Source organism: Dipodomys merriami, unplaced genomic scaffold (assembly GCF_024711535.1).
Source record: "Dipodomys merriami isolate MVZ:Mamm:240054 unplaced genomic scaffold, mDipMer1.0.p SCAF_11, whole genome shotgun sequence".
NCBI lineage: Eukaryota > Metazoa > Chordata > Mammalia > Rodentia > Heteromyidae > Dipodomys > Dipodomys merriami.
This window is the reverse complement of record NW_027202382.1, coordinates 17,498,117-17,519,857: the sequence shown is the minus strand read 5'-3', so window position 1 is coordinate 17,519,857 and position 21,741 is coordinate 17,498,117. Positions and strand designations below refer to the sequence as shown.

Sequence of the window (21,741 nt, the reverse complement as noted above, 5' to 3'; positions counted from 1 at the left end):
TTTCAATAAAGAAAAAAAACCCTAAAATAACAGATTTATTAGGAAATAGAACCAAAGATTATGTGGCAGAAAAATAAAGGGTTTTTATGTACAATGCCTACACCAACAGAGCAGTCTGGGATGGATGGTAAAGTCAGTCCCACTGAAGGTATCTGCGTCTGCAAGTAATTTTTTAATATCAGTTTTTTATTGTGTTTCTCTCCCTCAGTTACCTACCTTTTAAACCTCTCCAGCTTAAACTAATGTTTGGTTGAATCTCGGTGTGAATAAAACTCAGAGCAAGAGAATGAGGATACAAAGGTTTTCTACTTACTGTTTCTTAATTTTTAAAATAAGTTCAGATGGAAGTATCACATGCTCTGTGAACTTGGTGGTGAAAGGCGTGCTGAAGTATGTGACTGGGAAGGTGGAATGGAGAGTCTTGGATTTCTTCTCTTCTTCTTCCAGGGATACGTAGACAAAATAAGTGTTCCCACTGGAGGTTGTGAAGGACTGCAAGTCTTCCTTGACTTTCTCATCCTGTTTCTTTTCCTTGATTTCAGCCTATGAAGGTAACAAGGCTTAAGAATCAACATCATCTCATATATTTGAGGATGTCATCATTTGGTAGCACAGATTATAAATCTTTGAGTCAAATTTCCCATAACTGTTACACACACACACACACACACACACACACACACACACACACACACACAGAGTTTTTATTTTTGTTTGTGATGCTGGGAATTAAACCCAGGGCCTTTTGCCTGCTAGGCAACTGCTCTGCCACTGAGCTATATCATCAGCCCCATAGTGCTTTTTATTTTATTTTTTTATTTTTTTTTATTTTTTTTATTTTTTTTTTGTTGGCCGTGGGCTTGAACTCTGGGCCTGGGCGCTGTCCCTCAGCTCTTCAGCTCAAGGCGAGCGCTCTACCACTTGAGCTACAGCGCCACTTCCCCATAGTGCTTTTTAAATTGAGATGTTCTACATAAAGATTTGGGTTCCCAATTTTTCCTTCCTCCCTCTCCTTCTCCCTCTCTCTCCCTCCCTCCTCCCCTTCTCCCTCTCTCTATCCCCCTTTCTGTCATTCCCCTTTCTTCCCCCACCTCCCTTTCCCTCTTTCCCCTTCCTCCAGTCCTGGGGCTTGAAACTCAGGGCTTGGGCTCTATCCCTGAATCTCTTTTGTGCTCAAGGCTAACACTCTACCACTTGAGCCATAGTGCCTCTTCTGGCTTTTCCTACGTATTTTATTGGACATAAGAGTCTCACAGACTTTTCTGCCTGAGCTGGCTTTGAACCGCAATCCTCAGATCTCAGCCTCCTGAGTAGTTAGAATTACAGGCATGGATCACTGGCATCCAGCACCCAATTTGTTTTAAAAAATCAAAACACATGCCAGTTTTGAGCCAGCATTTGTCATTTTTCATTGGGCTTCCAGTCCTTTTCTCAAACATATCTGTGGACATCTGAGTTTGGAATTCCTGTTCAAAAAGAGGTTTCATATTCCAACTCTCTCACAGTGATAGAGGAAAATGAGTCTTTTGCCATTCTGCCATTATGGACTTGAAGCTATGGTTTTGTGGATTTGAATGTATTTTGAGGACAAGATCTAATCATAGGAGTCATTGCCCAGCAAGCATTCAATCAGAGTTTTGTCTTCATCTTTTGTGTTACAGACATAGTGAGCAGGAAGAGTGAAGTGAACAGGCTAGGCTGAAGCAAGAGAGGCTGAGTTGACTGTCCAAGAAAGAGAACCCGAGAAAGAGAGACAGACAGAGACAAATGCAGAAAGTCATGTCTATGAGGGGTGACTCCAGAGTATGCTATTTGAGGAAAGAAAAGTGAATTTAAAAACTATTGTTGTAAAGGACACATTAGATATCTGTTGACAAAAAAATGAAAAGGAATAAGTACTTTATATGGACTTCAATAGAAATTGAGCTATAAGGGGCTGGGAAAGTGGCTGAGTGGTAGAGCGCTTGCCTTGCATGCCTGAGGCCCTGGGTTCGATTCCTCAGCACCACATAAGCAAAAAGAAAAAAAATGCTGGAAGTGGCGCTGTGGCTCAAGTGGTAGAGTGCTAGCCTTGAGCTAAAGAGCTGAGGGACAGTGCCCAGGCCCAGAGTTCAGACCCCACGACCAGACCCCCCCCCAAAAAAAGAAATTGAGCTATAAGAAACCCTAGCTTTGCAGGCTGAGCTCTGAGGATCATGGCTTGAAACCAACCGGGGACAGGAAAGTCCATGAGACTGTTATCTTCAATTAACCAACTACCAGAAAACAGAAGTGCAGCTGTAGTAAAGCATTAGCCTTGAACAAAAAAGTAGAGGCCCTAAGTATGAGGGATCTACACTGTGGGAACATTGCAACCTTTCTTGGTATTTGAGAATGAACCAGTTACTGGCTTACCTCAGCCACAGATAAACTCTCGAACTCTACAGTTGTTTCCTTCACCTCTTCCTTTACTTTCTCCTTTTTTTCTTCCTCCTCTTCTTTCTTCTCTTCTTCCTCCTCCTTCTCTTCTCCTTCCTTCTCTTCCTCCTCCTTCTCTTCTCCTTCCTTCTCTTCCTCCTCCTTCTCTTCTCCTTCCTTCTCTTCCTCCTCCTTCTCTTCTCCTTCCTTCTCTTCCTCCTCATCCTCCTCCTCTTTCTCTTCATCCACTTCCTTCTCTTCCTCCTCCTTTTCCTCTTCCTTTTGTTCTTCCTCCTCTTCCTCCTCTTCTTGGATCCTCACAGATTCCTGGTTCAAGATTAGCTCTGGAAAGAACTCTCCTTCACTCTTCGTTTCTTCTAATTCATGCATAGAGCTTTTTCTGGGCTCATCCACCTGGTCACTCTGTGAAGACTTGTAGTGTTGGTTTAGTATCTCTTCCCTTGCCCAGGACTTTTGACCTTTTTCTTTGATTACTTCTGCTGGTTTTTCATAACCTGTCTCTCGACCTAGGATCTCTTCAGCAATGCGCGAATCCATTTTTGCCTTTTGTTTTTTCTTCTTTTTGCTTAATTTCTGCAGCAAGTTATCTTCCTGTTCATCTATTGGTGACCAATATCAAAGCACAATAAGGCAATGGCCAGGATGGCCTGGAATGAGCCCTAAACACAGATATCCAAGAGTAATAAAGCCAGAGACTCTGACTTCAATTGCCAAGGAGTTACCTGGTCTCCTGAATGTGAAAATGACTTCTCCATCCAAGTTCTACAAAGAAAAATTATGAGTTACTGAAAGAGCAGTATTGATTTTCTCACTTGTCTTTTTTTGTGGGGGGGGGGTCAGGTAGTGGGGCCTGAACTCTGGGCCTGGGCACTGTCCCTCAGCTCTTCAGCTCAAGGCTAGCGCTCTACCACTTGAGCCACAGCCCCACTTCCGGCTTTTTTCTTTTTGCTTATGTGGTGCTGAGGAATCGAACTGAGGGCCTCGAGCATGCAAGGCAAGCGCTCTACCACTGAGCCACCTTCCCAGCCCCTTCTCACTTGTCTTTTAAGTAAAATAAGACCCTTCCCTCCTTTCCCCTCCATTCCCTCCAATATCTGATTTGGGCCATGGCCAGCTCCATTCACTGGGGGCAATCAGAGTGTTATCATGCCAGGAAACTAATTTCCCCAAATACCAAGCAGACTTGGAACCCCATTACAGCATCCACTAGGCAGTAATGGATTAAAAGTTCATTTGTGGCTGGTGGCTCACATTTGTAATCCTAGTTATTCAGGAGGCTGAGGTCTGAGGATTGAGGTTTAAAGCCAGCTCAGGCAGGAAAGACTGTGAGACTCTTATATCCAATCAATCACAGAAATAGCCAGAAATGGCACTGTGGCTCAAAGTGGTAGAAGTACTAGCCCTGAGCACAAAAGCTCAAAGACAGTGCCTGTATCCTGAGTTCAAGACTCACAACCAACAACAACAACAAAAACAAACAAAAACACTAATTTGGAGCCATTCTTGGTAGTGATTTAGAGAAAGAGGAAGAAAAATATAGGTTGAGGGACCTTCATTAAGTCCCTTAAACTCTATGAGCTACAACATCTTCCCTCTGTGCAATGGGAATAACAACACGGTGCACAGCTTTCAACCAGAATGATCTCAGAGGGCAGCCAAGGTGCTTGCCCTCCTGTATTCCTATAGTCTAATTCTTAATCTCAATGCAGGTGTCCTGGGGAGCATGCATTACAAATTGAACTGGGATCCCCTCTGAGTGGACATATTCTCAGGGATGGAGCTGTGTAATCCTTATGTGTAAGAAACAAATGGCCAAGTTCAGGGTCAGGAAGGATGGATTTGTAGGCAAAAAGCCCTATTGGAAGAATTCATATGCTTACCCAGAGAGCATTTACTGTGTCTGAATTCTATGAGCGACTTTATGCTTAAAGGCCATTGAAATTGCATAGGACTAATAAGGAAACATGTTCTTCCTGGGTGTTCTGATATTTGGTAGCAACCAAGAATAAGTAAATTTAGAGACTAGAGGTGGCAGGGAAGGTAAAACGAAAGCTCAAGTAGAATGGGAAGGATGATTCTTGTTTCTGCTAGTAGTCAGGAGTGTGGAAGGGTATGGGGATGTATGGAGACAGACTGGGGACATCAACAGGAAGAGAGATGAGCTTTCTGAGCCAAGCAGAGGCAAGGTGAGAAGCAGAGTGCATGTGGCTTCTGTGGTCACCTAGAGAGAAGGGTGATCTAGATTTGCTATGGTTGCATATTTGGTGAGGGACATTGGAGTAGAGAATGTTTAAGCAGTCAGAATTAGGCGACAGTGGTAGGTATGATAACTAGAATTCAAAGTATCACAGGAATAGTCTCTCATTATAAGTCCATTTAACTCTTTCGAAGTGAGAAAAGCTAGTTTTTTTTTCAGCCTCTTTCATGGATTTTGTACTCAGCAATGTCAGGAGTGGTTTCCAAAAGTTGAGACACATTAGATGGGAAGCCATCCTCTCCCCTTTGCTGCTTCATGAGTAGCTGGAGGTATCCCATCCTCTCCCTACCTGTTCAAAGACTTCACGAACGAAGAAATGTCGGCTGAGGTTGGCGCTGTAGTTGTTGAGTTCTTTCAGAAGGATCACTGGGTACTCCATTACCTCCTTGGCCAGGAGGACATGAAAACTCTCAAATCTTGGAGGGGGGGGGGAGAGAGGGAGTTGAGACCACTGTTTAAGGGAGGGCTCAGCTGAGTGTAAAAGAATCCAAGGAACTCTGCCCGTGATCCCAAGGAAATAGGCTACCCTTTGACAACAACTGGTACTTGGAGGGTGTCCCTTTCAAAGAAACAATCCTAGGTTTATTTGACGGTTTTTGTGATCATATGAGAAGTACCTGCTCTCTATGAAAAATCCAGAAAGCTCACAAGATTTTTTTTGGCTTGGAATTTGAATTCCCTCTTTGTCTACCCTTCTAAGCTTGTCTCTAAACTTTACCTCCATCATCCCATCAAACCCTCAAATATCTCAAGGCCCAAGATTTTTATTTGCTTCTCCAACAAGGAGACCAAGGTTTCAGGGGTCACTTACTTGCCCAAAGTTATACTTCTGGTTCTAAGTATTGCAATCAATTGTAGAGCAATTCCATTTCTGTGAATGATCCTTACAGAATTACTTGTACAGAGTCAAGTAAAAAGAAGTTCACAGAGAACTACTGTATTAAGAAAGTGGAACCAATTGAAAAGAAGCTAATTAATGGGGAAATGGTTAAAAAATTATGTAATCTATATTTATAAATTTTATATGGTTACTTATTGAAATATATCTGTAAGTTCTGGAACAAATTGTATGCTATTTGTATGTATATACAAGTATGTACACATATATCTATAAAAAGGATTAACTGGGGAGGAATAAAAGGTAAAATCTCCGTATTTGTAGTGATTTTCTCCCCTTTAGCAAACAGCATACATGTTTTTAAATAGTTAAAAGGGGAACCCAAGTTTTTAGCCTTTTAATCCACATTGCTGTGAAAGTTTTTCCACAAACTTTCCAAAATTCTCCCTGGAAAGTTTTGTGTCAGCTCAAGCAGAGTTGCACAGCACCATTATATTCTCCAGTATTGGAGGGATAGTTTTTATCTTAAGCTTACTTGGGATTACCCTGGGGACCCTATACAGATTTGGCTGCGAGTAAACCTTGCATGTGAATCCGGACCATCTCTTGCTCAGATCTGATCAGCCTACCTGCATTGTATGTTCTTCAGAAAATGTTTGGCCTTTTCCAGGTGTATTCTCAGTGCTTCTTCATGGCTTTGCTGCCTCAGTTGATCCAAGAGCTTATCAAGTTGGGCTTCCAGGCCCTTGATGCACACCCAGAAAACAAGAAGAAGATGATATGAGTTCCTAGACCTCTTGTAGTATGAGCAACATGCAGAGCCCCTGCCACTGAGGCAGGCCTGGGACTTCCTGAATTGCACACCAAATCTGTCATTGCTACCTCTCTGCAGTACAGGCTCTGGGTCTTCTCTGTTTCTGTAAAAGTCTTTCCTGTCTATTTTATTAACAGAGCTCATTTGGAACTTTTCATGGACATGTCTCTCATGCCCTCCTCATACTTTACAGTTCAGGCCTGTGCTACACATTCCTGAGGCACCGGCTCTTTTAACTCTCTGAGCGTTCAGACTGTGGTGGGCATTACTGTCAATGCTGGAGCTCCAGCTACCAGCACTGAAGCCTCCCACCAGCACAGGCTGCACCCTATAATTTGGAGGAGCCTTGCCTGCTGTGTTTGGGTCAATCCAGTTTCTCTTGAAAAACCACTCCTGAAAAGTTACATTTCAGTCTTTAATTAGTCCTTACTTCCCAAAGAGGCCTGCTTCCTACTTGAGCAATGGGAACTTAACTCCCTTACATGGCCAATATACCTCACCCGTCAAAACATTCGTATTTCCTGTGAGGCTGGTCACACAACTCTCCTTTCCTTTGAACACTAGGAACAAAAACCATTCTCTATGTACAGTAGTAAACTGTGATTAATGAAACTGATCTGTTCAACTCCTTACTTTAACCACCTAGAATACTTGCCATTTAGTCTGTGTGCTGCCTGTCTGTTTATTTATCTTTCTATGTGTACTCACAGACAGGTTTGGTTTCAAAACACAGGTACATGACTGGGTATAGTGGCGTGAGCCTTGTTAGAAGGCTGAGGGCAGCCTGAGTAATAAAGCAAGTTCCTGGTCTAGTAGCCTGAGCTACAGGGTACTGTTTTATCTGAAAGCAAAAAACAAAAATAAGAAAAAACCTACAGTTGTGTCCTAGCTCAAGATTTCTGCTACTCCCATGATGGAGGCAAGTCTCAGTTTTCCATCTGTACAGGTTTTATAACTTAAAAGAATTTACATTTGGATATGGGATTGATTTGGGGAATTTGGTTTGTTGACACCTGAATGCTGGGCTGGGCTGGGAAGCCTGCAACCGGAGTGTTATCCACCCTCATCCCTCCTGGACTTGGCCTGGGGCTGGGGCACCTGGCTCTCCAGCCTATTTTTCTGTCGCAGATTCTCTATCCTCTTCTCAAGTTCCATCTCTTGCACCTGCAGCATGCTCTGGTGTGTCTCCCACAGCTTTGTGGCCTCCTTGAAGTACCTGAAAACTTCAAAGCTCTGCCACTCCGTCTGCTTGGCCAGGGTCTCGAAGGAGCTCTGTAACCCAGAAAAGGGGCTTTGAGGGCTGACTAGCCTAAGCCAACAGGAGGGTCCAACCCTAGGTTAGAGGTTACTGCCTGGGCACCATCCCTCCAAGTCAGCCCCACATTGGGCTTCTGGCCCTCCCTCCACGACACTGCATATCATACTCATCATGGTCTGAACATCAGGACACTTTTTACTAGAGAGTGCATCAGGGCCCCAAACCCACCTGCGGTTAAATTTTCATGTGCCCCCTACCTTTTTAAAATCATACTGTCTGATGCTTGGTCAGGTACTGGTAAAACTATAGACTTCAGACTAAATTTGGCCCTCCACCTGTTGTGTGTGTGTGTGCTGGTCCTAGGTCTTGAACTTAGGGCCTGAACACTGTCTCTGAGCTTTTTTTGCTCAAGGGTAGCACGCTAAAATTTGAGCCTCAGTTCCACTCCTGTGATTATTAGTGATAAACAGTCTCACAGTCTCATGGATTTTTTGGCCTGGGCTGGCTTCAAACTACCATCCTCTGATTTAGCTATGGTTATCGGTATGAGGCATTGGCACCTGGCTCCACCTGTTTTTGTTTGGACCTTTTTCATATGAAAATAATAATTCCAGTCTCCCTCAATAAAATTACTGAACATAGCCACACCCTTCATTTCTGCACTGTCTTGGTCTATGGAACTGACAAGCCTGGTGGCTAATACAGTGAAGATGGCCATTCTCTGGCTACAGAATAATGAGGGCTGATTCAGACTCAGGATTATAAAGCTCTTGGGCTGAGCTTCGTGCTCCTCCATGCCCTCAGCACCAGGCCAATGAAAACTCAGGTACACTCAGAGCCTGAGTTCCCTTTCCTGGAGTCTGGGTAGCTCTTGTATCTGGTGTTTTTGAGCATTGGCCACATAGGAGGCCTGCTCTTAGAGGAGCTGGTGGGGGCTAAAGAGTGGACATATGAGGGACATGCAAGCTGGAGGAGCCCAGAAAGAAACCCTCCAGTTTCCCTCCAGTCCAGCACCCCAGAGTAATGCTTTCCACCTCCAGGGTGTCACCAAACATGCACGCACATCCAGAAGCTCCAGCTCCTTCTCCACCTTCCTCTGCAGCACCCCCACCATCTGGAAGAAGGTCGGGTTCACCAGGTTCTCTGCTTCCTCCTCGCTGAAGGCCTTCCAGTCCAGCAGCTGCTTCTTGGGTGAGAGCAAGGCCAGGCCTGGCTTAGGGCTAGGAGCACGACCACCTAAGTATCAGTCACCTCAAAGCCAGTGGCAGTGCAAAGCTGGCTGATGGATGATCCAGGAACATGAGAGGGCTCTTGGGGCTCAGGCATGCTTCAAAATGACCAGATTTTCATCCAGACACTTTTACTAACAAGGCAGACAAGGGACAGATTGGCTATATTATCCCCCTGCTCTAGAAAACCTGTCCCTATCCTGGAAGGTTCTGGGAGGGAACTGTCTCATCCTGCCACAGAGTTGGCAGGTAAGGCAGAGAGAACAGTGGTACTAGATGTAAGGGACAGCACTATATATGAAAAAGGTGTCCTATAACCTCCCTTAGTGAATAAAGACCAGTGTTATATGGGACAGTCAAGGGTGAAGTATAGCAGCCAGAGATTACACAACTCCATCTCCCACAGGCTACCTGGAGGAAGTGATGCTGTACTAAACCCCTGAAGGTGACAAGAGAGCTGAGAAAGGACAGGTAAAGGGATCCAGAATGCCCATAGCCCTGTGAGTTCCAGGGCCTGGAAATAAGGAAGAAAAGCTTATAAGCTGAAGGGCACAGGAGAGGGCCCCAGCACCTCATTTTCTCTTCCCTGGACTGTAGGGAGGAGTGCTCACCTTGCATTCCTGCACATGTGCCAGGCACTCCTGCCATGTCGTCTCATACAGAAAGCGGAGCCTCATCATGGACTCTATGTGATAGGTGTCTGCAAGGGTAGAAAATAAAACAGATTAGCTATCCTTCCAGGAGGAGGGGGAGAGTGAGAAAGAGGTGAGTCCCCCTAAGCACAGCGCCTTCATGGTGAAGGTCGGACAGGTGGATTGGCAGTTCAGATTCTTATCAGGGGCTGGCATCTCCCTCCTCACTGAGGTCTAGGCACCCCAAGATAAAGACCTCATAGTGGTTTATACCTGTAATCCTACCTACTCAGGAAGCTGAGATCCGAGGATCAGGGTTCAAAGCCAGCCTGGGCAGAAAAGTCCACACACACACACACACACACACACACACACACACACACACACACACACACACACACACACACACACACACACACACACACACACACACACACACACACACACACACACACACACACACTAATGGAAGGAATTTGTTTCTGTTCTGAATGGTTCTGATTTGGGAGTACTTCTAAGTCATCTCACACTATAGCAGGACCTGACTACATTGCTGTGAGCCTCAAAAGAAATGGATGGGTTATCACAGATCTAAAGCAAGGCTTGGCAAACTTTTTCCATAGGGAGCTAGAATACATCATTTCCACTTTGGTTTCAGTCTTAACCACTGGCTTCCACTGCAGTACAAAGCAGTCAGAGACAGTATATGAACTGCTATGTATAGTGGTGTCCTAGGAAAACTTACAAACAAGGCAGCTGGCCATGGTCCAATAGTGCGATAATCCTTGTTATAGAGCATTTTAAATTTGTGACTAATCATTCTCAATGTTAGGCCTTGACCTTCAACTGGACACCAATCCCAGAGATAGGGGTCATTGTGATTCCTGCATCCTGATTCTACAGAGGACAAGAGATGCCCTGACTTCCCCAAGGACAGAGTGGGGATGGAGCAAGGCTAGGTGTTAAACCCATGTTTCTGACTAAAAGGCCTTGGGCTCTCAGATATGGCTCCAGTGCCACCATCCTCATCATCCTTGGAGGTATTCAAAGGAGATACCTCTCAGTCTCCATGCTGGGGTCAAGGATCTCTGTGTGGTTGGCCTGGCTGTGGGCTGGGCAGTGAGTAGGGGGGCTCTAAGAGGAGAGAAAGTTGCTTCATGTCTTCCCAGAGTTCACTCTCCCCTTCACCCACTTCTGCTCTGATAAATGGCCGAGCCCCTAAGCTCTGACATGCTATTACTTGACATTTTAGAGAGATCTAATTGAAGACCACAATTTGGGCTTACCTAGCTTCTTGTTCATGGAGTTGAGAGACGAATGCCACTCGGTGAGCTGGTCTTTGTTAAAGTTGGGGGGCAGGAGGTCACTAGGGAAAAAACATGACAAGTTACCACACATGTGCACAAAACATTCACTGGGCAGTATCTGGAAGAAATATATTCTGAGTTAAATAGTGGAAAGGCTTTTGGGAATCTCCTGGTAGCTGAAACATATCTTTCAAAAAGGTCTTGGGGTAAGGAGATGCAGGAGGGAGATAGTAGGGGCTTGAACTCAGGCCTGGGCATCATCTGTCCCTAAGCTTTCTCACTCACTCATGAGTCCCTGAGCCACAACTCATGAGCCACAACTCAACTTCTGGCTTTTTGGTGGTTAATTTCAGATAACAGTTTCATGGACTTTTCTGCCAGGCCTGGCTTTGAACCTTGATCCTCAGATCTCAGCCTCCTAAGTAGCTAGGATGACAGGTGTGAGCCACCAAGTGGCCAGCATATTAAGACCTTTTGATCTTAATATTTAACAAGTTTGCTGCTTAGAAAACAAAAGTGATTTTCTAAAGAAGCTAACAGGTCCCCATTTGATGGCAGCTGCCCTGACAATGATCTCCTGGTGTCCAGTGCCAGGCCCTTGTGATCTCGGAGGAGAGGATCTTGGCCCTCTGGCCAATGCCTCCTGTTGAGCTCTTTAGAATGCTACCCTGAGCTGCCTTCTATACCCAATAGATGCTATTTCTAGCCATCAGGGCTGGGATGCCTCAGAGCCAGTTCTAGGAAGCTGGCTCGGCACCAGAGCCCCAATAGGGAGATGGCTCATCTGGATGATACTTCAGAGGAAAGACTAGATCCCATATCTCCTTCCCACTGGAACTCTAAAGGCACTAATCCAAGTTGGCATCCCTTTGTGCCCATACCATATGGTGTAGAGATGCTCCAGCCGCTTTTGCTTCAGTTCACGTTGGGTCTTCAGCATTGCCTGTAGTTCTTCTTGCACTGCTGGGGGATTCTGGACACACTCACTGGCCATGAACTCACTGCATGGCCAGACACATTGGCACCATAGAAAGGAAAGGAGAGGAGGGCTGGTCAAGAGGGGAAGGGACCCATATGAAGAACAAATCAGAGTGGCACACCCCTGCCTTACATTACACAAGCTCCTATGCAACCTGAGTCCCCCCTCTAGGGCACTGAGCGCAGGAAGGAAGTGGAGGGAAGGAGAGAGGAACCACCACGAACAGCCCGGGATCAGTAAGCTCAGTTCCACTGGGATCCCAAGTGAGAGCTGCCTGCTCTGGGACCTTGGCCTTGGGCAAGTCTTTCCCCACTCTGAGCCTCAGTTTCCTCTTCTGTAAAATGGAGTCTTGTGAGAGGAGTCTTCCATCCACGAGGTGATACAAGCTAAGCTCTTGACCTCGTGCCCAGCTCGTGGAAAATAAACGCCCAGGAAAAGCAACATTCACAGCAGCCTCCCAGGTCAGCTGCAGCTGGTCATCTTCTATACAGTACATTTTAGGGTCATCACTAAAACTCTTACACAAGTCCATGAGGATGCCTGTTTTTATAGGAAGAAACAGGTTGTGAATGTCCAAACACTTGATTGAGGTCAGGTGGAAAGGCCAGATACGGTTACACCACTTTTTTTTTCTTTCTCCGCATTTAAAACAACACTTGGCTGTGGAAATCATACAGATATGTTTTCTGACAATTTGTACTGAGCTCAGAGAATGCTCATGAAATAATGCTCATTGAGAAAATAAGAAGTGAAATGCAATGTGTGTGATATATGGGGCTGAAAAGGCCTGGGAGAGAACATAATCAAGTATTAGCTGTGCTTCTTGCTGTGAGGAGGAAGTCATAGTGATCTTTAAGTTCCCCCTCCCAGAAACCTTTATTAAGTTAAAAAAGAAAAGAAGCACAGAAAAACAGCTACAATGTTAAGTAATGATGCAAAGGGTAGGAGGAAGCTACCCTTGGCTCCGCTAGCCCCAGTGGGTGAGCTATGGGTGGGAATTGGGGGGTGAGGCAGTACCACTGACCTGAAGCTATGTAGCACAGAGTCTTTCTTGAGAGTCTTCCAGGCATCTACCAGGCTCCGCCAGCGATAGCAGCTGTTGAGCTCCTGTTGCAGTGTAGCTTGCATCAAGTTGACAGACAGCTGGGCGATGGCCCTCTGGTTGCCCAGCAAGGCATGATTCATGATCTGTGGTCACAGAAGAGTACAGCTGTAGATGGGGCATGCTCTCTCTGGTCAGAACCAGGCTCAGATAGATAGGCAATGAAAGGCCAGGGCTGAGTGGAGTGGTGATGGAGTTTGAAGTATACTGAGCCCCACTCCCAACTATAAACTCCACCCCAACTCCAAAAGTGCATCAGGTCATTTGATATAGAAGGTGGAGAAAAATCCCAACTACTCAGGAGACCAAGAGATCAAGAGGATTGGGATGTGAGGCCAACCTGGGGAAAACACTAGCAAGAAAACAGTCATGAAAAATATCTACAATCCCAGCAATGTGGGGAGCCATATATAGGAGGATGGAGGTACAAGGCCAGCCATAGGCAAAAATGCAAGATCATACTGTCCCCTCCTAAGTGTCTACTATACTGCAGTCTGGGAGTGGGATAGAGTAAGTGCTCAGTAAAATCACAATGGATCCACATCAGATGTGACTACAGGGAAGTATGCTGTGTAGACTTTACAACTACTTCAATTCAAAACACAATCACAAAGACTTGACTGCCAACTTAAGAGCCCCAACTGCATTACTTAAACATGGCAAAGATAAACCACTACCCTTCTCCACGATCTCTGAGACACCAGGCTTCCAGCACCCTTGGGTATTGTTCCTTTTCCTGCAGGTTGTCCCTGCCCAGGAAAGCCACTCACCATGGCTTCTTTATCCATCAACCTGTACACATCAGGCTGCATCAGGTAGGATGTTTTCCGCATGATATCCACATATTTTGTCAACACGTTCTTTAACTGGAGAAGACAAAGTGTCACAGTTAGAGGATTTCATTCCCTGGAGAAATCAAAGGGAACAAGGATATTCAACAAACCCACAAGCAAAAGCCACCAAGGAGCTCCATGTAGGGCCTATTTACCTTACTGGCTCTTGAGGCCTCCAGCGAGAGCAGTGTTTCATCCATCTCTTTAATCTCCTTCTTCTGGAGCAGAAACGTCTCAATCACCTTATCCCACAGCTCCAGCAGGGTCTGTGCAGAGGAACCAGGTCAACCTGGAAGCTGGGACCAGGGTAGGGGATCATGTGCAAGCCTCAACATGAGGGAAACCTTACATCGATAGAATAGTCCTCAAGATTGACGTCACCTTCGATCTTGTTGAAGAGTTGGTCAATTTCTTCCTCAGACTCAGAGATTTTTTTTGATAAAAGTCGTCCTGTCTCCAAGATGAGAGGTTCCATTTCCTGCAATAATAGGCCAGGAGGATGAGGGCTGTGGCATCAACACCTCAGGTAGAAAAGGGCTTCTTGTAATGGGAAGGTACCAGGCCCAGTCCTGTCTCAAAAATGATCATCAGGACTGCTGATGAACTCATATCTAGAGAGCTCTGCCAGCTGGTGAAGAGGCCCTGACATCAGGCTTGGCCCGAGGTTGGCATTCAACAACTAGGAGTCAAAGAAGTGGCCAAATGAAAAGAATGCAAGATTTGCTTCCTACAAGGAAAAGGAGGCTCAGGTAGCACTGAAGCCAAGGAGCATGTGGGTGGATGTAAGGCTGGCATCTAGATGAGATGTTCTAAGGGCATGACTGGGGAGGATGTTCTTGATGTAAGGTTCATAGTAGAGAACAGGAGTCAAGGGAGACAAAAAGAAGTCGAAATCTGGACCTCAGAGAGAGCTGGAAGGGCAAAGACTAGTTCCATTCTAGGTATGTGTAGTGAGTATACAGATGAGTTGTGGAACAGGAACAATATTAGGAAGAGCATCAGGTCCCAGTAGTGACGGGCCATAAACTGAGGCACATCCATGGACTCTTCATCAGCAGGGCTAGCGGAAGTCAAGGGCAGGGCTTTGGTGTCACCTACAGAATACTTCCAACTTGGCTTCCAAGTTAGACAAGACTCTAAGGCCTCCCTGCAAAATGGAGTAACAACTTTTGACTTTGGGGCTTTTACAAGAATTAGGGGAGATGTGCTTCCAACAAACCAGTCAAACATGGCTATTATGATTCCACCTACATCTATGTCTTGGTGAGCCACTGAGAGGAGGAAGGAGGCTAGGGGCAATGAGAAAACTGCCTCTTCTCTGGAGCCAAGCAAGAAGAACCAAGAGGAGTCTCACCATGCCTATCTTGGCAACTTCTTCCTCAAATCCGGCCAGAGCTTTCTCATGCTTCCTCCTCTTGGCCTCTTCTTGTTCTTGAAGGACAGCAATGTTTGCCCTTTCAGGAACTGTGGAAGAACAACAAAGGTGATGAGGCTTAGGGAGAAAGAATCTCTGGAAGGATTTTGCACACAGGGAGCAACTACGTACTGGGCTTGGGTACAGAAACTAGACCCAAATCCGGGCCAACAGGAGTAGGGGCTTAAGGAAAGGAAAGAAAAGATGAAAATGATCTGTGAGTGCTGTAGAGAGCAAGGCCGCAGGCATGCAGTGCTTGTTGAGGAACTAGGCATGCTGCTCAGTTGTAGATCATTTACCCTGGATTTGATCCTCTATATAGCAGAACAATCAATTAAAATGGGGAAAAGCTCCTAAGTATAATATGTAACGTATAATATATTAAAAAGTATTATATTTAATATATTATATATAATATTTTTTGTGCCGGTACTGGGGCTTAAACTCAGGGCCATGGTACTGTCCTTTAGCTTTTTCACTCAAGGCTAGCACTCTACCACCTGAGCCACTCTACCACCTTTAGCTTTTTGCAGATTAACTGGAGTTAAGAGTCTCACGGATTTTCTTGTCTAGGCTGACATTGAACCTTGATCCTCAGATCTGTCTCCTGAATAGCTAGGATTATAGTCAGGGGCTACCAGTGCCCAGTTCCATTAGTATTTTTTTAAAATAGTTTAAAGGCTCAAATACATATACATGTGCTTTTCCAATTATAATAGTGTTATTATGTCCTGAGAAAACCATTGTAAATTGGAGATATTATAAGGCAAAAATACATTGAATACACTTGATCTACCAAACACCACAATTTAGGCTAACATAATAAATATGCTCAGAATGCTTACCTTAGTCTACCATGGGCAAAATCATCTAACATAAAAACTATTTTATGATAAAATGCTAAATATCCCATGCAAGCTGAGGAAAGCTCTACTTAAAACGAGAAACAGGATGATTGGATGGGCCTGCTTTTGTACTATAGAGAAGTTGAAATACTGTAATCAGAACCATCATCAATCAGGAAGGGACTGTTGCGGAGATAAGAGCTCCACACTAGAAAGCACCTAGCACACACTATTCACACCCTACTTCTTTTCAGGCTGATGCCAAAAGGCAAATGTTCTAAGGAGGAGGCTCAGGAACAAGGGTTTAATAACAAAGCCAGTGGTCGAGCAGGGTATGTAGACCCTTCACCCTTAGCCCCTTAGGCTCTGCTCAGCCCCGCATCCACCTGGGAAGCTGGATACCTCATGGGACAGCAGGCTTGGAAGCTCTCTGGGGAGAAGGTGGGTGCTATTATAGAAGAGTACTTGAACTTTCTGCATCATCTCCCTTTGTTCTGCTACAGTGGAAAAGGGCCGCCATATTGGGATAAAGTCACACTCAAAAAGGGAGTAGGAAGAAAACATGATATGAGAAATGTCACCTAAAATCATGTAGAACAAGTAAATGTTAATCCCAGAAAGTGACCACTCTGTAGACAGCCTCTGGCTCTCCTGACTCTCTTTCCAGAGTAAATGTTCAGGGAGAGCATGGAGAATGAGCACAGGACCCCATCTGAGTGTCAGGGCTGCTTCAGAGGAGACTCTACTGCTCAGGGGTTCTGCTGTCCAGGGCAGGCCTGCCCTTGGGGCTGAATGGAGGGAGGCTCACCAATGTTGGACATGAGGCCCCGCACTTCTCGAGCAGCAATAGTGTTCTCACTCTCTTGTGCTTTTTCCTTCCTGGCTATTTCTTTTTCCCTAAGAAACAAGCAGAGAAGAGTAAGCCCTGAATCTCCAGCCTCATCCAGGACAGCCTATGCAGTGGGTATAATCCAGGCCTGCCTTGATTCCAGAAAGTCTAGAGGAAGTACCCAGGTTCCCAACAAATGCTGCCTGAGCATCTCCAGTCAGCGGACACTGCTTGTCCCTGGATAGGACCCAGTTGGGTCCTTGTTCTGAGGTACCAGCCATTAATCCCTTCCCAGGTAAAAGAGGGTAATGGGCCTTAGACATTGTTCACACGGTCAACTAAGGATCAAAGGGGGATTGACCAGCCCCACAAGCTCGGCATATGTTTGCATTTGCAGCCAGAGTAACCCTAATTTCCAAGAGAGGCCACTGTCCACGTGTCCCTAGCAGAGCTGAGACACCAAGAGTTGTACAGCTTGGGTCTGGGTAGAGGGAGCAGGGATCCTAGGGCAAACTGTCTCAGAAGGGAAGATGGAAGAAGAATTGGGAGATTGGAGAAGGTGTTCATTTGTGTGTGGGGGGTGGTGGTGAGCATGAAATAAGCTTTGGAATAAAATCAATGTCCACTAAACCTTTCTCATGAAGTTCCCTCTGACCACTTCTGTTCCTCAAGGCTCTATGCGACTAGTGGTTTCCTGCCATCTTCTCAAAAGTCCCCACTGAGGTCTAACAGGGAGGACTCTGCAGGGCCTGACTATAGCTGCTGGGGTCCAGGTAACCCTGCAGAAGTGTTCTAGGACTTGTTACTCCAAGTGCCCCTGGCCTAAAGCAGCCCCATAGGAGTTCATGGAACAATGAGAACTGTTGTCACCTCTGTCTTCTTACCCACTTGCCTCAGACCTGGGGACTTGGCTTACGCTAGTGGTAATCTACCTCCCTACGATGGACTGTTCTCTGCCTGCCCAGTGACCCTGCCTGGGTGCATCAGCCCACATACAAATGAGGTGGCCTTGGAAGGAATGGCAGAGATCATCTGCCCCAAGAATGGCAGCGAGAGAGTGAATGTGGCCCTGGTTTACCCACCTACGCCGACTGTGATCAACCCCTGTTCCAAGTATCTTCATACTTTCTTGGAAATTTAAGTGGAAATGATAGTGCATCTTTCCCTAATGCCAACATTTTTACTGTACCCACTCTGTGGCTTTAGGAGCACCAGTTTTAAGGGAAGAATGTTGGTGAAAAGCGCAGAAACCAGTGACTTTCATGGCTGTGGAATTTCCATGGAGAAAGTAGAGAGCGGAACTCACATGGATCATCTTCTGTACCTGAGAGCCCTCCCCTCTCCCAGGCACATTCTGCGATCAGGAGTGAAGCTGTGTTCCGGGGGCTTTCAGAGGGTCATTGGAGAGGTGCGGAGGGGCAGGGAAGGAAGGGCAAGAACATGGGCATATGTTTCACAACCTGAACCTCAGAACTGTGATCCTCCAAGTAGAATGCTACTTGAAGAAAAAATGTCTAATAGGGTCTCAGGGATTTGGTTTTCTGTGCACATTTAAGCCATAGTGACAGTGACATTTTGAGCACTCAGGTTTCAGTTCTGTTCAATGTGATGGATTGATGGATTGATGGAAGATGGATTGATCGACTGACGTTTATTGCTGTTCATCACTAGTGTAAAATATGTATATGTTTATCTTAATTTTTATAATATGCAAATACATTTAAATTTATACAGTTGAAAAACAAACAAACAAATGAGGCAGCCTTTCTGTGGTCTTTGCAGGCCCAATTTTCAAGTGCCTCCCTGGAGGCTAGAAGAAGACAGGACATACAGCTATCTGCTCATCCTCAGTCTGGCCTCTGCTAGACCTACAGATAGTTAGAAGAGCTAGAGGAGTTGGTCTACACAGCCTGAGAGAGCTGACTCACAACCAAGGCAGAGAGCAGTAGCAGTCAGAGAGGTGTGTGGTGAAGCCCAGGGGTTGGGAAAGTTGACGTAAGTGTCTAGGTGACCTTAGCAAGAGTGGCTGGGGTGGTCAGAAATGGGAAGGTCAAAGGCTCAGGAGGCTAGGAGAAAACAAAAGCTTTTCCAAGGCTCTTGGCCCCATGGAAAGCTGGAAGGCAGATATAGGGTGATGTGGGGTGGGGAGCAGTGACTGAGTCTCACTTCTTTACAAAGAAAGAGGCCTAAGGTAGGTGAAAGATCCATACTTGATACTTGAGAGTGAGGAAGAAGGCTGGAGGGAATGGTGCAAGGAGGCTAAGGCAAAACCTTCCTGTTCCCCAGCACGTGGAAGGTACCTGGGCAGCCCAAGAGGGTAGAAAGGTTTTCTGTTTGAGGCCTATGTTCATGGTAAATAGGGGACTATGGGATTGGGGGCTAGTGTGGGTGGAGGACATGGGACAGATTACATGGGACAGGATTCCCCTGTGTACCATAGCCTGGCCCTATGTACTTAGTAATTAGTGAAGGAAGGAACAGAGAAATGAACAATCCATCCAAGTAAGGGTTACTATCTTCCTATTTCCGAGGAGGCACTTGAAATTCATTCCTGCCTGGCACTTAACCTCCACTGAGCATTTTTTTGAGTCCTTGAAGACTGAGGTAACCCAAAGGTAAGGGGCCTGGCTGGTAGCAGGACCTACCTGTGGAGAACAGGGTTTTCTGTGATCCCATCATTAGGGAGACTGTTCAGCCACTTCCACTGCCGAGGGGAAATCGTCTCCCCTTCAGCAAATTCCACCTTCTTCATCAAGGGTAACCCATCACTCTTTGAGATTACAGGGTGTTCTGTAGGCCGATTTCTGCTGGCTGCCAAGGACTGGACCAGCTGCACCTGAATCCATGGAAGAGAAGGGACAGGGGCTCTGATCAGACCTGCAGATGTCCCAGTACCCTCAGGCTAACTGTGCCTGTTTTAGAAGGATAGGTAGGAACCTGCCATCAGGAAGGTACTTTGCAGGGAAACCAACCTCCCAACCCCCACAAAAGAGCTTTCCTCCCTCCTAACAGGCATCCAGCCACTTCAAGGAAGGCATGGCTGAAGAAATTTAAATGAAGATTGTGATACTTATCTCACCTTTCTTTATAGTCATAAGGAACTGGGAAAATGGAATTGTCCAATTATAGGGAATTGGTTAAGCAAAGATGGCACACTGCTTTGAAGGAATGTTTATTAAAGATGGGAATTGAAAAGAACCTTTTGCAACATGAGGAAATGCTTATGAGATGATGAATAGACATGTCAATTAGAAGGATACATTCATAATTATAGCCCCAAACACAAAATTATAGCCATATTTGTGATTTCCAATTTTAAAATGCATAGAAACAATGGGCTGGAGGGTGGCTCAAGTGGTAGAGTACCCTTTTAACAAGCCACAAATTCAGGACCCAGACCTACAGTGCCCCTTCAGGTAAAGCAGAGAGTATGACAAATGCTAAGAAAGTCATTATTGCTTACAGGGAGCAGGAGTATATGAGAAATTCAGTTGTCCTGGTTTCTTTGTAATTTTATAATTTCCAAAGGTTATTAGGGCTCACATTAGGAATGAAAATTCCATTTCAATAAATAGTAGGGAGCTTCAAAAGAAGGGTTAAAGGTCTATAGTTTGTTTTTAAGGTCTCATTTGATCCATATAGTACATATGGGACAGGGCACTTTTCAGAGCTGACTTGCTATCAAGAGGCCTATACATGGGAGGGGGAGAGGTGATACTTTGAGGTGTATGGCTGGGGATTGGGGCTAAGGAGAGAAAAAAAAGTTTTAAGACACTAGAGCAAAACTGCTTATGCCTGTAATCCTAGCAGGTCAGGAGTCTGAGATCTGAGGAAGAAGGTTTGAAAGTCCATGAGGCTCTTATCTCCAATTAGCCACCCCAAAAACTAGAAGTGGAGCTGTAGCTCAAGTGGTAGAATGCTAGCTTTGAACAAAAGAGTGCAGGGATAATATCCAAGCCCTGAATTCAAGTTCCAGGACAAGCAGCAGCAGCAACAACAACAAAACCACTAAAGTAAAATCAAACTCAGATTTTAAATAGAAAACTCACTAATTTGGGGAGGGGAAGGGAAACAAACGCTTAAATAAGGATACAGGTTGACCCATTGTAAAAATGAGATGTACAAAACATGTTGAAAATGAACTTTAAAACTTGGGGGAGGGTGTAGTTGTGGAGGGGGGGAGGGGGGGAAGGGATGGTAACGGAAAACAAAGGAGGAGGCAACAATGCTCAATAGGAAATGTACTCATTACCTTGCTCATGTAACTGTAACCCCTCTGTACAACATTTTTACAATAAAAAAGTACTAAAAATAAATAGAAAACTCACAACTGCTTTTATGTATGAGAAATGGGTCCTGGGTACTGCATAGTTCACTCAGGTAATTTCTGAGTTGTTTACATTTAAAAGCGCACTTCAGCTTTCCTAATTTTCAAGAACAGGTACTCAAACTGGCAGAACCAGCAGAAATTATTTTCACGATCAAAGCAAGGTCAAAAGCCCTTATTGTATGATTCTCCGGAGGAAGTGGGGCTCATAGAGAGAGGGACACTTGGAGGGTACAGAAGGAAGTTTGTGGTTAAGCAGAGGGAAGGGGGCGGAGGGCAACCCTACCTCGGCCTCGAAGATCTGCTGGTAGACTTTGCCGCTCTGAACCTTGGTCACCTTCCCCACGGTGGACATCCTGGCCGCTGGCGTTCGTCCCTGCCTTAGTCCAGGAAACCAATGTCTGTGTGTGGAGGGGTGGGGCGGGGAGGGGAGGGTGGAGAGGAGGTTCTGGTTAGAGGATGACCCCCTGGTAGGCCCTGGGAACCCTGGGGGTGGCTCGGAGGTTTGATTTTAAATCACCTGCCCTCGAGCAGAGGACCGGCGTGGGGCTGGCTACACGCCTACTTGCGGAGAGCCGACTCAAGTCCCGCCCCTAGGGCTCCGGCGGCAACCGCGGCAGGACGCTCGCGGTCTCCTAGGTAACACGAGGGGCGGGGCC

General features: G+C 45.7%; 1 protein-coding gene across 2 annotated transcripts in view; it reads right to left on the bottom strand.

Annotated features, from left to right (window-relative positions):
* The window catches only part of Ccdc180 (coiled-coil domain containing 180), a 45,069-nt gene extending 23,380 nt beyond the window's left edge, over nucleotides 1-21,689 (bottom strand). For both annotated transcript variants that reach the window (XM_070010186.1, XM_070010197.1), the window contains exons 1-19: nucleotides 21,603-21,689; nucleotides 21,369-21,483; nucleotides 19,401-19,591; nucleotides 16,735-16,823; nucleotides 15,022-15,131; nucleotides 14,017-14,145; nucleotides 13,823-13,933; nucleotides 13,605-13,700; nucleotides 12,757-12,920; nucleotides 11,635-11,754; nucleotides 10,733-10,812; nucleotides 9,426-9,514; nucleotides 8,649-8,771; nucleotides 7,426-7,599; nucleotides 6,143-6,258; nucleotides 4,965-5,091; nucleotides 3,141-3,180; nucleotides 2,395-3,017; nucleotides 314-543 (exon numbers count right to left, since the gene is read on the bottom strand). In XM_070010186.1, the coding sequence (XP_069866287.1) occupies nucleotides 314-543; nucleotides 2,395-3,017; nucleotides 3,141-3,180; nucleotides 4,965-5,091; nucleotides 6,143-6,258; nucleotides 7,426-7,599; nucleotides 8,649-8,771; nucleotides 9,426-9,514; nucleotides 10,733-10,812; nucleotides 11,635-11,754; nucleotides 12,757-12,920; nucleotides 13,605-13,700; nucleotides 13,823-13,933; nucleotides 14,017-14,145; nucleotides 15,022-15,131; nucleotides 16,735-16,823; nucleotides 19,401-19,591; nucleotides 21,369-21,437 (2,681 nt within the window). In that variant the 5' untranslated portion in view covers nucleotides 21,438-21,483; nucleotides 21,603-21,689. The remainder of the gene's footprint in view (nucleotides 1-313; nucleotides 544-2,394; nucleotides 3,018-3,140; nucleotides 3,181-4,964; nucleotides 5,092-6,142; nucleotides 6,259-7,425; nucleotides 7,600-8,648; nucleotides 8,772-9,425; nucleotides 9,515-10,732; nucleotides 10,813-11,634; nucleotides 11,755-12,756; nucleotides 12,921-13,604; nucleotides 13,701-13,822; nucleotides 13,934-14,016; nucleotides 14,146-15,021; nucleotides 15,132-16,734; nucleotides 16,824-19,400; nucleotides 19,592-21,368; nucleotides 21,484-21,602) is intronic.
* Between the last annotated feature and the right edge of the window lie 52 nt (nucleotides 21,690-21,741).